This window comes from Lynx canadensis, chromosome E2 (genome assembly GCF_007474595.2).
Source record: "Lynx canadensis isolate LIC74 chromosome E2, mLynCan4.pri.v2, whole genome shotgun sequence".
NCBI classification, from domain to species: Eukaryota; Metazoa; Chordata; class Mammalia; order Carnivora; family Felidae; genus Lynx; species Lynx canadensis.
The window spans coordinates 12,770,115-12,784,318 of record NC_044317.1 but is presented as its reverse complement, the minus strand read 5'-3'; the positions used below and the strand labels follow the sequence as shown (position 1 = coordinate 12,784,318).

The 14,204-nt window shown below is 39.5% G+C and overlaps 1 protein-coding gene across 1 annotated transcript in view; it reads right to left on the bottom strand.

Moving 5' to 3' along the window:
• The window catches only part of GLG1 (golgi glycoprotein 1), a 152,560-nt gene that overhangs the window by 22,120 nt on the left and 116,236 nt on the right, over positions 1–14,204 (bottom strand). The window contains 7 exon segments of the mRNA XM_030298555.1: positions 539–601; positions 1,911–1,997; positions 4,226–4,363; positions 5,604–5,757; positions 7,335–7,436; positions 8,878–8,999; positions 12,803–13,017. Coding sequence (XP_030154415.1) covers positions 539–601; positions 1,911–1,997; positions 4,226–4,363; positions 5,604–5,757; positions 7,335–7,436; positions 8,878–8,999; positions 12,803–13,017 — 881 coding nt within the window.

Here is a 14,204-nt window from a genome sequence, read left to right as displayed (position 1 = left end):
CAGTATTGGCATAGCAAGCCGCCCTGCATGAAGCTCCGACAAGAACATGTACTGTGCAGGGTTTTTACTCCTTCCCCTACATGACGCCAGCAGCTGGCTTTCAGCATCACACCCAACATTGCTTCCTGGTTCCTGCATGGTTTCACCCCTGTAATTTAGCTAGTTCAAAATAACAGAATTAATTTAATTTACAAGAAGAGAGTCGGGAGGTGCAGCTACTATTAATGCTAACAAACCCCAGGCTGATGTATTGGTGGCAACACAGCTATGCTCAGGAGGGCCTCCCCCTGCCCCCTGTAAAGGGCATCTCCACAACTGCCACTAACCACATACCAGGTCATCTACCAATGATAATCAAATAAGGTTTCTGAGGATGGTGGCACCCGTCTCTTGATTTTGTTTACATTTTTCACTTTAATTCGTCAATCTGATGATCACTCAGGAGTAATGTATGCCGAAGACAAGGAAGTTAGTGCAACACACAAAGTCCCAGTGAATTTGGTTTTGTTTTGAATCCATTTCTCCAGACATTACTTACGTGGCAGAAGTTCTGAATTATGGGCTCACAGGCTCTCATCAGTAAGGCTTCGATCTGAATATCCTGTGGGAGATTAAACATATTAATAATTCTGCTTTAGAAAGAGCCAGTAGTTTAGGAAGCAGGGCAAGTTTGTGTTTCTGACTCAGTAGCAACTGATGGGCATTTGCCATCGCCATAATCTAAGGTGTCCATCTGGAAGCTAGTCTGGTCTTTAGGTTAGATAGCCACAGCACAGAGAGAATTGCTCCTTCATTATATTCTGAAAGGCAAGGTTTTCTAGAGGCAGATACCCCTTGGGCCTGAGCAAAAGATAAGGCAGAATTAAGAACAGTACAAAAAATAAAACATTTAACAGTAATCCTAGTGCTTAGCCTTTGGAGTTTTTCCAAATGGCTAAGCAGTTCAAAATGAAAATGTGGGTAACTGACATCTGTCTTTAGTTTATAAGCTCCTAAAACAGACGACAAACCACTGCCTCTGGGGAACATACACAAATGCCTTTAAGCAGACAGCAACCTCTGTGCAGCACTAGCTGCTGAAATAATATCTTCCTTTAAAGAGTGACACACCCCAGAATGTCCTCAAAAGCCCATAAGGACAATGAAAATTGGAGAAGGGAGATGACAGAAGATGAAAGAAAGCAATAAACTTTTGAAAAATAGAAAGCAAAAAAAAAAAAAAAAAAAAAAAAAAAAAGACTAGCTGAGCAACGTAATTGTACGCATTGATACTTTTGACAATTCAAACAGTTCTAAAAGGCTTATGATAAAAAAAATAGCAATTTCCCGTTTCCCTGATTTCTGCTCCCACAAGACCATTTTAACATTTTTATCTGCTCCTTCCCCAGTAATGCTGTATTTCTAAATAGTATTTCTTGCTTATGAGACTTTCTAATTACTTTTTGAATATTTTAGTGAGTTACAGGATGAAACACGGATAAACACGTGTATTCAATCTTCCACATTTAAGTGGAAATCCCAGCCTTTTATTTTCTTAATGATGACACAAACATTACCAGATGACCTAACCGAAAGAGCTAAGGTAAGAGAACAGGAACGGGAATGTTCGGACTGGTCTTGCACGTGATTGAGAGATCTGAAGCACAGCTGCTAGCTTTTCTTAAAGGCCAGGGAAAAGATTGGTCTAATCACTGTGATAATTCTAATTTATGAAGAAAACCAAAGGGCTACACGTATGGGCTATTTCTCTGGAGAAATGAGGAGAGGGGTTTAGGAAACAAAACAAAACACTTCTTGGTAAAGCCAGCGGAGAGAAGTGACACTCTCGGGGGCTGAAAAACAGCAAGCCTGAGAACAGAGGACAGGTTGCTGACAGGGCTGCCGCCATCTACAAGCTGCAGACTGCTTACCTCAGATTCTAACTCAGTGAGGTTGCCGACTATATCTCTGCACTCTACAGCCAGGTCGTCAAGGTGGTCCTGGAGGCACTCTAGCTCCTGCAAGTAAGAAAGCAATCCCTTGGCATGTGTCAATTATATAAATGAACAAGGGAAGCAGAGAGAACAGGGTCTACTACTTCCTTTTCAGTGGTCCTCCTTATCTTTCCTTTTAAAAACTATTTCACTGAACAGAACACTAAAGCTTTATTTGAGTCCCCAAACTGGGATTGTTGAAAAATAAGTACTTGATGTAAAAGGGTAGTTAAGAGGGTCACAAGGGGCTACAATAGCCATGCAAATCCTCCAGAAGGCCCAATCAGTAAGTCCAACAAGAATCCATGTCGAGACGTCCTCAGAGTCTAAAAATTTTATCAGGCCTTTATTCCACTCTATCAACAACCTGCCATTCAATTTTAACCTATGTTTTGATCACCTTTGCTCCCATTTTAAATCTGAGCACCAATAATAATCAACGACCAACAGATTTACAGGGAAAGACATGGAATATTTTAAGACTTTTCATGAGCAAAGTAGGCTGGGACCCAGGATCCAAAACACAGCATAGAACTTATAGCTCCTGCAAGTCAAATGTGGGATTCTAACCTTGGCCCACATAGAAAGATCCTGAGGACAACTGCAAAGCAAGTGAGCACATTAGGGTTTGGACATCTAAACACTATCTCGTCTAGGCTCTGGAAACTGACCTGGAGAGACCTCGTAGTATCATTCCATGACTATTCCCTTTAGAAACATAGAGGTTTTAAGTAGAACAGAAGCTCATTTTCCCAAAGCATATCAACAGCTATTTCTCAGCAAAGGGCTCTATTAAAGGATCAAGTTTAACTTACTCTTTTGCAAGAGTCTCTGTTTTGGAATTAGAATAGGAAGGGATGAGCAGGGGGGTGTAGGAATTATACAATGCCCAGAAAGCGGGGGTGGGGTGGGGAATCCCTAAAGGAAAATGCGTAAAACCTCAGGAGTAAGATAAATGGCTAAGGGAAAAATCCCAGTCATAGAATCCTTTCCTGAGCCAAGCTTCACAGCAATGGACTGCCACACAGCATAGCTTTCTCACTGTTACTTCAAAGGGGGTATGGAAAGAAACTGTTTTCTGGGATTCCATGTGACCATATCTTTTGTTTCATTAGACAGAGGCAGCAGAAAGCTGAACTGCAAGCGTTTTCTAACAATAAATTTGACAGAACTGCAGCAGGCCCAGGAGGCAGCCTGCTGAAAATGGCATTCCCAGGGTGAGCAGATCTGAATAGTGAGCCATGTTGCTTCTTAAACATACCCAATTCCTGCACGGGTAAGTTTTTAATAGTTTAATCCCAGAGGATGTTCTGGAGTAGTAAAAATGGAACCTGGAAACCTGAGTTCACACTTTGTTCTAGTATTACTGGAGCTTTAGACAAGGACTTACTCCTCACCACAGAGGACACACTACCTTCTAACTTAATCTGCTAGAAAGCAGTAATGTAGCTTTTCTATTTTTTTAAAGCAGGCACAAAATCGTTAGGAACCATTCACAGCATGCATGTAGTTCTGGGGGCTGCTGCTTCTCTATGCTTTCCGGTATGGAGAGGTTATGACACAATGGACCAGATGTCTGGTTAGGATTACACCTGAGTATTAGGAAAGGAAGTCAGTACACTTCCTTCACTTCTTGAGTCTCAATTCTGTCAATTACCAAATGGAAAAGATAATTCCCATTCCTACATACCTTATAGGACTACTGGATGGCATGCATGCTATTCATGTATGCCAGTATTTAGAATTGTTTATATTTATACACTGCCTTCTCTCGAAAGGACTTAACGTACCTTATAAAAGTGAGAAGAGAAAAAAAAGGCAATATAAAATAAAGTTAGAATGAGTTAAAAAATAGGAAGAAAAAGAAAATATGGTAAAGAAGGGGGGATGGAGCTAGCAGCAAACCTGGTACACAAAAGCCTACCACAAAATCTCATATACTTGCTAGAGGCAGGTCATACCTTTGGCTCCAGGCTTTTTAAGAGGCAACACGAAGGGGGAAAATAATCGCTTACAAAATACAGTAACCATAATATAAAAACAAACCAACGGCTTAGGAAAAGTAGTATTATTCCTTCCACAGAGACCAAAGAGAAAAATTTCCTTAGGATTTCTTATGAAGAGGACACTGAATAATGTAACAAAAATAAAGATTGTATTTTATGGTCTGTACTCTATATAAAATGTTAATTGTGATGATGATGATGATTATTACTACTACTATAAGATAAATAGGTGGCTATGTGAGCTACCTGTCCAGTCTCTGTTTTTTCACTGCACCATTTTCCCAGATCGATAAGGCATTTATCCTGAAGGCCAGGATCCAGCTTAACATCCATGGCACGCTGGTGTAGGATCCTTTGGACTTCTGCTCGGCACTCTCGTGAAAGCTGTATGAGAAAGAACAAGCAAAATACTTTAAAAGTACCAGAAGCAAGGGTGCCTGGTTGGTTGAGCATCCGACTTCAGCTTGGGTCATGACCTCATGATCTCATGGTTCATGAGTCTAAGCCCCACATGGGGCTTGGTGCTGTCAGCGAAGAGCGTGCTTAGGACCCTCTGTCCCCCTCGCTCTCAGCTTCTCCCCTGCTCACACTCACTCTCTCTCGCTCAAAAATAAAATAAACATTAAAATAAAAAAGCACCATAACCAAAACAAAAAAGCACTAGATAAAGGATATCTGTTGTCAGGAAACTAACAGAGAACGTTATAGTAATTTATATAAACTTTATACCTCAAATCTCTTCCAGAATAAGGATTAAATTTTCTAGCAGACTTCTAAAAGCCTGTATCTCTAGGAATGAGATTATACATTCAATATTTTCTAATACACTATTGAGACAACATCCTTTTCTCAAAATACTCTGATAAAAAGTGAACCGGATTTGTTCAGGTTAGGTTAGAGTTTTTTGTTTAGCGGAACTAATCTGCTATTACTCTATGAATGTAGAGTAGAATGCGGGCTCCAGTTCAGGAAAAGGCACACACTTGGGTCAGGAACATTAAGTTCAAATTTACCTAAACTCACAATAAGTCTAAAAACCATCTGTATCCTGGTTAAGAGCTTCTAATGGAACTTTAAAGTTAAATAAAATTAGGGTGGCAATATTTGTCTATTTGTCATTTAGATTTTTGTAATTTAGGGGCACCTGGGTGGCTCAGTCAGTTGAACGTCCGACTTTGGCTCAGGTCATGATCTCACAGTTTGTGAGTTCGAGCCCCACATCAGGCTCTGTGCTGACCACTTGCTCAGAGCCTGGAACCTGCTTCAGATTCTGTGTCTCCTTCTCTCTCTGCCCCTCCCCCGCTCACGCTTTGTCTCACCGTTTCTCAAAAATAAATCAATGTAAAAAAAAAAAAAAAAAGATTTTGGTAATTTAAAGAAAAAACTGGAAATGTCCCCTGACTTACTTTGCTGAAAATGTAAAATCAGACGGAAAGAAGCTGGTGAAGCAACTCTATGATTAGTCACTGAAAAATGGAAGTTTCTAGTAGTGCAGCAACCCCTCCCTGCCAGATATACTAATAAACAAAGTTTCCTACAATGACAGAAGTCAGCACAATACAACAAACTAACTAAAAAAACAAATGGTTGATAAGAAGAAATGAAGTCAGTATTGAATGCATACCCTCCTGCCCTGTTCCTCCGTGCGGTAGGCATGTCTATATAAGCAGGAGAACACAGCTCCGGGAGGCATAAGTTCACTGGTTTCATTCCAACCATGGGTGTGGCAAAGACGAGATGCATCTCCCTGGCACTTGCGGTATAAGACAGGGTCCAGCCTATAAAGTTAAAAGATATTCCTGAATTTTGTTCTTCAGGAACACACAGTGGTCAATCTGTAGAAGTCTGTTGACCTTGGCACAGAAGATTTAAGTTCTACCTCAAAGAGGCCAAGACAGCTATGTAAGATGCGCAACATTACAACAGCAGACTCAGCACTAACACGCCCAGGCTGAAATGAGAAAATAAGGGCTGTAGCTTATCACCAGGCAATTCACAACTTTCCACTCAATACTTTTTTTCTAAGTGTGAAATTCAATCCTATCTGATACACTAGATTCAATAGGATCAGGAAATGGCAAGATAAACAAAATCCCTCACTCGACTTCCTTTCCAGTAAAACTGTTACTCTTCTTCCTCCCATGCAAGCTAAGGCAGTTCCATTTTTAGTTTACCTGAATATGCTTATCAACTTAAAAAACTTGACATTTAACTCTGACTCTGGAGACAATGGATTAAGGCAATGAGCCTGCAGCTTCTCCAAATCAGACCAATAGATGCTTAATTCTGTCCACATCATAATGTCAACTTTAGGGGAGAGCTAGTGAATGGGAGGAGAAAAGCTAATACTTAATGAGTAGCTTTTAGGCCTGTGAAGCATTTTTTTGGTCATGGGTAAAGGAGTTACAGAAGAGGAAAAACAGAGTTTTGATTAAGGCAGTAAACTCAGTAAACTACGTAAACAGAGTTTAGACTCTGAGTCTAAACTCAGGCTTAGACGGCCTGAGAAAGTACAGAGAAATTCCCATGTACTTTTCTGTAGTCCTTTCCAGAGCTAATCTGAGGACACAGAAATAAAAATACATTGAACCTTCTGAGTAATCACTTCCCAGTAAAGTTTGTGGGTGACATACTCAATCACTAGAAAAAGTTAATGACCAAACTCCAGGGGTTGAGATAACTGAGTCAGGAAGGAGCTGAGCCTGGGTGCAGCAGGAAAAGCCAGCTTCCCAAGCTGTCGGGTCCTGGCTGCTCTGGAAGTGGAAGGGAAACTGAGACATAAAAAGAGGAGGGCACTGAAGCCAGTAAGTTACAGTGATTCTGACTGCAACACAGATCCTTCTTCTATTTCGTCCCCTACCCCTCCTTTCTTGACTAACAGGATGAGAAGAGAATTAGAGAATCAAGTTGTCACTTATTGATAAGAGCCTCTTAAGATAGAAAATTCAGTAACCTTGAATAGTTAAAGGAATAAAAGTAAATTCCCATATCCAGCACAAATCAATAAAAATTAAAATGCACTAGTATCTTCTTAGAAACGTATCTGAAGATGCTTCTGCTGCCCCACAGGTGCCCAAGTCCTTTCAGGATAGATGTTTGTGGTATCAGAAACATTTGACTCTGACTTCCAAAATAGTAGCGAATGGGGGCACACGGGGACAGACCTGCAGGGGCTGCCTCAGCTTTGAGATACTATTCTGAAAGCAAGAAAGGTTTCTCAAGGGATTGGAGTGTGTCAGCTATCCCAGAACTTACAAACATATTCCTACCGGTTATTTCAAATAATACAAAAGATACTGACTACACAGGAGAACATGCTGAGGCTTACACTTGATTCTGGCTTCAAAATACTCACTTCCAATCTCGGGAGATGAAATACTGCAGCTCTAACAGACGGTGTTCACAATCTTCCACCATTTTCTCCGTGTACAAGTGCTCCATCAGGCACGAGAGGATCCTGGGAATAAAACAGGGATGAAATTGTAGCAACAGGTTTGGAATTCTCACATTAATATTTCCTTGGTCTGTAGAAAAAGTCATTGAGCTATTTTTGAGGGCAATCAGGGATTTACTTTTCTGAGAATAACTCAAATTATATCAGTCTGACAATGATTATGGCTTCTAACTTCAGGACCACTTAGCACTTAGGACTCAGCTTACTTAAGATCTGTGTGCAGCTGCTTTATTTTTAACTGTTAGTTGTGAAAATTCTCCAACACACACAAAAGTAAAGAATCACACATTAGCCACCTTCCCTTCCCATAACTTTATCAACGTATGGCTAAGTTTGTTTTAATTCTATACCCCCTTGCTGGTATTTTGAAGCAAATCCCAGATACCTTATCATTTTATTCATAAATACTTGAGCATGTTTCTCTATGAGAACATAATACTATAACCCACGAAAAGAAATTAATTTTTAAAATCCTTAATGTCATGTAATATCCTGTTTTCAAATTTTTTCCCAATTTTCTTATGCCTTTTTGTATGTTCATTCAAACCAGAACCCAGAAAAGGTCCACACGCTGCATTTAATTGATAGTCTCTTCAAATGATTTTTAGCTATAGCAGTTCTCTCCTTCCCTCCCTCTCCCTTGACCCCTCGTGCTCAATGCAGTTATTTTTATATTGGTAAATATTCTTAATTAGTCTTCACTGTGTTTGTCTATCTCCTCCAACTGCATAAAAAACTTTAAAGAAGAATACCCTTTTTTAATCCCCTGCTATAGCATGAACAGCAGGAGTGTATGCATAACAGAATGATGACAAATATGGACTGCATTCATTTTATTGTTGATTACTGCCAGCTGCAGGCTATGAGGATTTGTGCAGAATGGGAAACCTGTTCTTTACTTGCAACCTGGTTTTAAAACTAGTTTGTGCATCACATGGAGAAAACTACTGCATGACATTCAAATACTTTAGTATAGCATTTTATAGCTTTCCTAAATCTTGGACGCAACTTCAGAGTTCATTTTGTTCATGATTATATCCTCCAACCACAACAGTTTTTATTTCAATTAGAATTAATTAATTTCTAATAATTATCAAGTAGCCAATGTAAACAATGAGTCAATATACAAATAGGATGAACTACAGAGACAAAGTAATGTGTCACTTTATCCTGAGTGTTTCTCTCTCGTTTTCATTTGACCATTAAACGGATTATTCAGCGACTTAACGCACAGGCCCATACATGCTCGGTCACAGTCAGTGAACTTCAGCACAATGCTGGGTCTCGGTGTCTCTACATCATGGATGAGGCAGAGCTAAGGGCTCCATTTCAGTACTAGTTCTATCAAAAGTTGGTATGTGTTTCTGTTTAGAAGAAATGTTTCTGGCGCTACACTGCCAAATACAATACAATGTAAATAGATACTACAAATAAGATAACCTACATTGGGTCTCCCGATCTTATGTGTTTGCAGGCCGTCTGTATAACAGATTCACAAGCTTCATTGAGAGCTCTATCAATGCGGTAATCTGCGCCAGGGTCCGTCTCCTGAATCAGTGTTTGCAGCTGGATTAAAAGAAAATTAAGAAAGAGGAACATCTCTTACATATGAGGGAAGAGCAATGTCATCTTTTCAAATATTTACTTGGTCTGGTATATCACAATGTACTGTTAACAAGTTTAACAATTAACAATTGTCACTGGCCAAGCATAAGAGCTCCTGTCAAGTACATTCCAACTGGCTTCTCTACCTTGAGCCTCAGTTTTTCTGTTTAAGCTACTGTGGGGATTGCTTGTCTACCTGTCTGGACCATCTCTGGACATTTCCAAAACAAAAGCTCTTTATGATATAAAGCCTGCCTTTTCCCTCATATCTGCCTATTTGTTAATCAGATTGCTAAATCTGACCCTCACGGCCAAGCCAGAATTGAGTGGACAAGGGTAAAGAGAAGTCATTTCCACTCAGAGACCTAATTTGGTCGTAAGAATCTAGAATTTGGATTATGCACACAATACATTGGCATTAAAACAAGCATGCTCCACACTATTAAAAACAAATGTGAGATTTCATTTAACTTGTAAGAAATATCAATTAAAAAAACAAGAATGCAATACTTATAATTTCCATTTTTCCTCAATTATCTTTTATACAACGAAGAGGTAAAGCAGAACTTGCTCATTATACATATCCAGAAAAATACTTGTCGGGGCGCCTGGGTGGCTCAGTCGGTTGAGCGTCCGACTTTGGCTCAGGTAATGATCTCGAGGTCTGTGAGTTCGAGCCCCGGGATGGGCTCTGTGCTGACAGCTCAGAGCCTGGGGCCTGCTTCAGATTCTGTGTCACCCTCTCTCTCTGCCCCTCCCCTGCTCATGCTCTGTCTCTCTGTCAAAAATAAATAAACGTTAAAAAAAAAATACTTGTCATGATACAACTGAAAATGAGAGTATTTTCTTTAACATCTATTTTTTGCCTGGTCCATTCTCTGTCATGGAATAAAGTGAGAGCATGAGAAGATGGCCTCTAATTCTTTTTTCCGGTCTTTGAGGAGAAAGCAGTTGGGGCAGAGGAAAAAACTCCAAATTAGGGATCAGAGGACCTGAGTTCTATTAATAGTTCTGGCTCTGCCAGAAATTAGCTTTGAGAACATGGTCATGATTAACCTCTAGCTGCAGTTTCTTGAACTGAGGAAGAATTACAAGAAAGTCATATACAAGAGAAGGATGTATAAACTGCAAAGCATTTTACATATGTAAAAGATTATTATTAGTACAGATGGATAGCAGATGGTGTTTTGGGGTGGGAATCTTAAATAACAGACAACAAATTTAAAAACTAGAATCCTTCTGGTTTGGGTTCCCTATTTTCCAAGTTAAAGTCCTTGCTGTGTCACAGATTTAGCCTTTGGAGGAGAGTCTTCTCTGATCTTCATACATGTGACCTACAATCCCACAGGGGCTCATACGAAAGCACTGACCCCATCACACATGGGGGGAGAGAACACAGATCAAAAGGAAATGAAGAAAGAAAATCCCAATTCTATCTATCCTAAAAAGTCAACAATCAAGATAAGAGAAATAGAAAAGATTTCTGGGGCGTCTGGGTGGCTCAATGGTTGAGGATCTGACTGGTTCAAGTCATGATCTAGTGGTTTTTGAGTTCAAGCCCTGCCTTGGGCTCTCTGCTGTCAGTGAAAAGCTCACTTTGGATCCTCTGTCCTCCTTTCTCTCTGCCCCTCCCGTTTGTACTCTGTCTCTCTCTCTTAAAAAAAAAAAAAAAAAAAATGTTTTAAAAAGTATTAAAAAAGGAAAGAAAACAAAAGATTTTCAATATTCTGGGAAGGAAGTTATTTATACCAATTGTCGGTGGCAATTTGGAGAAGCTACAAAATGCTCTGCTTAGCTGATAGGAAGATTATCATCAATTTTAGTAGTAACATTTGCTGACAAAGACCAAAATATTTACATCTTTTTCTGAGGGAAGTTTTAAGTATCATGGGGATCTGGAAGTCTCTGCAAGAACTGTACAGGTTAAATATCCATAAGTGACAGGCAAACTTTGAGAATTCAAAATGAACACACCAGACTGCAGCTCCTAAAAGGAGACAATGACTGCCTTACAGACTCTAGAGGGCTAACAGCTCAAGGGATCACTGCCACTCTGGAGCCCAGGGACAGCAGTGTGGGAAACAAACACTATGAACATAAATCGCTACGTGATTATATATCTATTCCAGCCCCTGACTGCTTAGGAAAAACTGGGGAAATGCTAGTGAGAGATTTTCTTCTAGACAAAAAGGGTGAGACGGGAGGTCCGTATTTACCTTCCAAGATGAGCCACTAGTTCTTTTTAACAAGCTAAATTTCAAAAAGCCCTGGAGGTAGATGGTGTGAAATTAAGTTAAACCAACTTATTTTGTGTTTTTTTTGTACACTTTGGTGTAAGTGTAGCCTCAGTAAAGAGGTTTATTCCTGACCAACTCCCTCCCCTTTACATGCTGCGTTAAGGATGAGCTTCAAGTATAGGATGTCTTGATTCACTCTTGGTCTGAGGCCCAAGCACACATATTGCCACAGAGGTTTCCCAGGACAATCACCAGCAAGGATTGTTCCTGAAGAACCACAATGTTCCAACTAAAACCACAGTAGATTCCTGAAACCTTCCTTCTAGCTGGGTTCGGGATTCTGGAGAATATATATATATATATTTGTCTATTTTTTCCACCACTGGATGTATAATTTACTTTCGACTCTGGGTCAGGGTAAGAGAAGCGAAGATGAAATTTTACTCCACATCAAAATTCTATGGACATTTTGTGTTTCAGATTGTCAAATTCTGGTTTTCTATAATACTCATTTTTTAATAAAAATGCCAACAACAAAAAACAACTGAATTGTGGTTTTCTAAAGTTTCACTGAGAAACTCAACTCCCTAATTTAGGATACAAAGCTAAATGGTATCTTTTGTGCGTCCTAAGGGATGTATGGGGTACACTGTACAGGGTACCACTGTTCCATGTGGTACCGAGAATGGTTCAAAGACTCTTATTCAGTAAAAAGTAATAAATGTGGACAATGGTAATGAAACAGATGCACTGCATCTATAGTATTTTGTTAACTTTATATTATGCCCCTCACCTGTAGTTATTCAACTGTTCATGAACCCTAGATCAAGAATAACTTTATCTTTAAAAAAAGGGGAAAAAAAGGAGTAACTTTATCTTCCCAAGAAGTACACTCATCTTTTCCAAATATCTTTATAGAATTCATGTACAGTTTGGGGCCAGAGAAAGAAAGACCCTTCCATGCACAGTTGCCCCTGGTGTAACAAGAAAGATGGTGTCATTTTGAAAATAACATGCTCTCTTGATCCTTGTGGCCAAGAACTCACAGTATGCTGCACATTAATAAAAAACAAAAACAAAAACAAAAAACAACAAACTCTTAGAAACTTTCAATTCCTTTCAGCTCTTTTTCAGCCTCAATCTAATCAAGCCTATAGAGAAAGGCAAATCATCTTTTGGTGCAGGATGTTTTCTAATTTACCAGAACCTGGTTTGCCTTGGTTCTGAGTTTAGAAATTTCATCTAGCAAGTTACTTTCCTTTAAAAACTCCAGCAAACAATGCATTTTACCTATTTCTTTAAGTATATAGCTCCATTTATTGTTTATGAATTCAAACTTTTGCTCTGCAGCAAATTCCACGTTCTTATTAAGGTATGCCTGAACAATATTCTGTGTCTGGTTCCTAGTGCCCAGTGTTAACTGTGATGCCACAAACGATCTAGATAAAGGAAGCTGGGACAGCATCAGGAGGAGACTCAGCGGATAAAATAGAACATTCCAAATGGCAGTAGAAAATTTTTCCTTACCGCTTGCTGGCAGTTCATTCCAAGGTTCCCTTTTTCCCCACGAACTACTTTCATTAGACAATGCAGAGTTCGCCCTTTTCGATGTAATCCAGAACAGTGGTGTTCGATCTCGCCTCGACAGCTCAGGATGATCTCGGGGCTCAAAGAAAAGTCTTCCATCAACATGCGCCGGTAATCTAACATCTCCCCCTGGCACTCACTGCTCACTTGTCGTCCTAAGTTAGGATTTAAGTCACGACATTATGGATGGTGCGCATTACAATCAGATATCACCACACATAAAAGTACATGTTTTCCTCTAGAATATAATACCAGTTATGCTATTAGCTAGACTGAAAAGCTTAGGATATAGCAAGCATCAGCATAAAATGAGTTTGAGACTTCAGAGACTAGGGTTTATCTTGACAGTATTCTGCATTATACAGATTTTATACTACTAAACTAATAATGCAAATGCTGTGCCGATGGCAGTCTTATTTTTTTTTATTAAAAAAATTTTTTTAATACTTATTTTTGAAGGAGATAGAGACAGAGTGCAAGTGGGGGTGGGGCAGAGAGAGAAGGAGACACAGAATCCAAAGCAGACTCCGGGCTCTGAGCTGTCAGCACAGAACCTGACGTGGGGCTCGAACCCACAAACTGTGAGATCATGACCTGAGCCAAAGTTGGACACTTAACTGACTGAACCACCCAGGCTCTCCATAGAAGTCTTATTAATAAGGTAACTTTTAGAGTAACAATGAAAGCTAAGAACAACCCCTACTGGTATGCACAGTTAAAGCCTGTGGAAAAGACTACACTTCAAATATTCACTACAGCCTCTTCAGCCCCCTTCGTTGAGCTAAAAAATGCCAACTGGGAAATCTTAAGAAAGTTTTTTAAAAAACAGCTTTACTGAGGTGTAATTAAGATAAGATAAACTGTATTTTTAGAGCGTACAACTGGAGAAGTTTGACATATGTATACGTTGTTGAAGCCATCACCACAACGAAGATATTGAACATATCCACCAACTCCAAAAGCTTTTCTTATGGTCTCTGAGAATCTCTCCCTCCCTCTCCACCTAAGCCCCTCCCCTATCAACTACTGATCTGCTTTCTGTGACTACAGACTAGTTTACTAGTTTCTACTTTTTAGAAGTTGATATAAACAGAGTCAGACAGTACAGACTCTTTTTTTGTCTAACTTCTTTCACTCAGCAAAACTATTTTTAGATTCATCCATGTATCAACAGCACATTCCTTTTTATTTTTAAGTAATATTATTTCATGACATGGACAGACTACAATTTCCTTATTCCTTCAAATGTTGTTGGACATTTGGGTCACTGCCAGTTTGGGGCTATTACAAATAAAGCTGTTATGAGCACTCAATTGTAAGAGTTTATATGGATATATGCCTT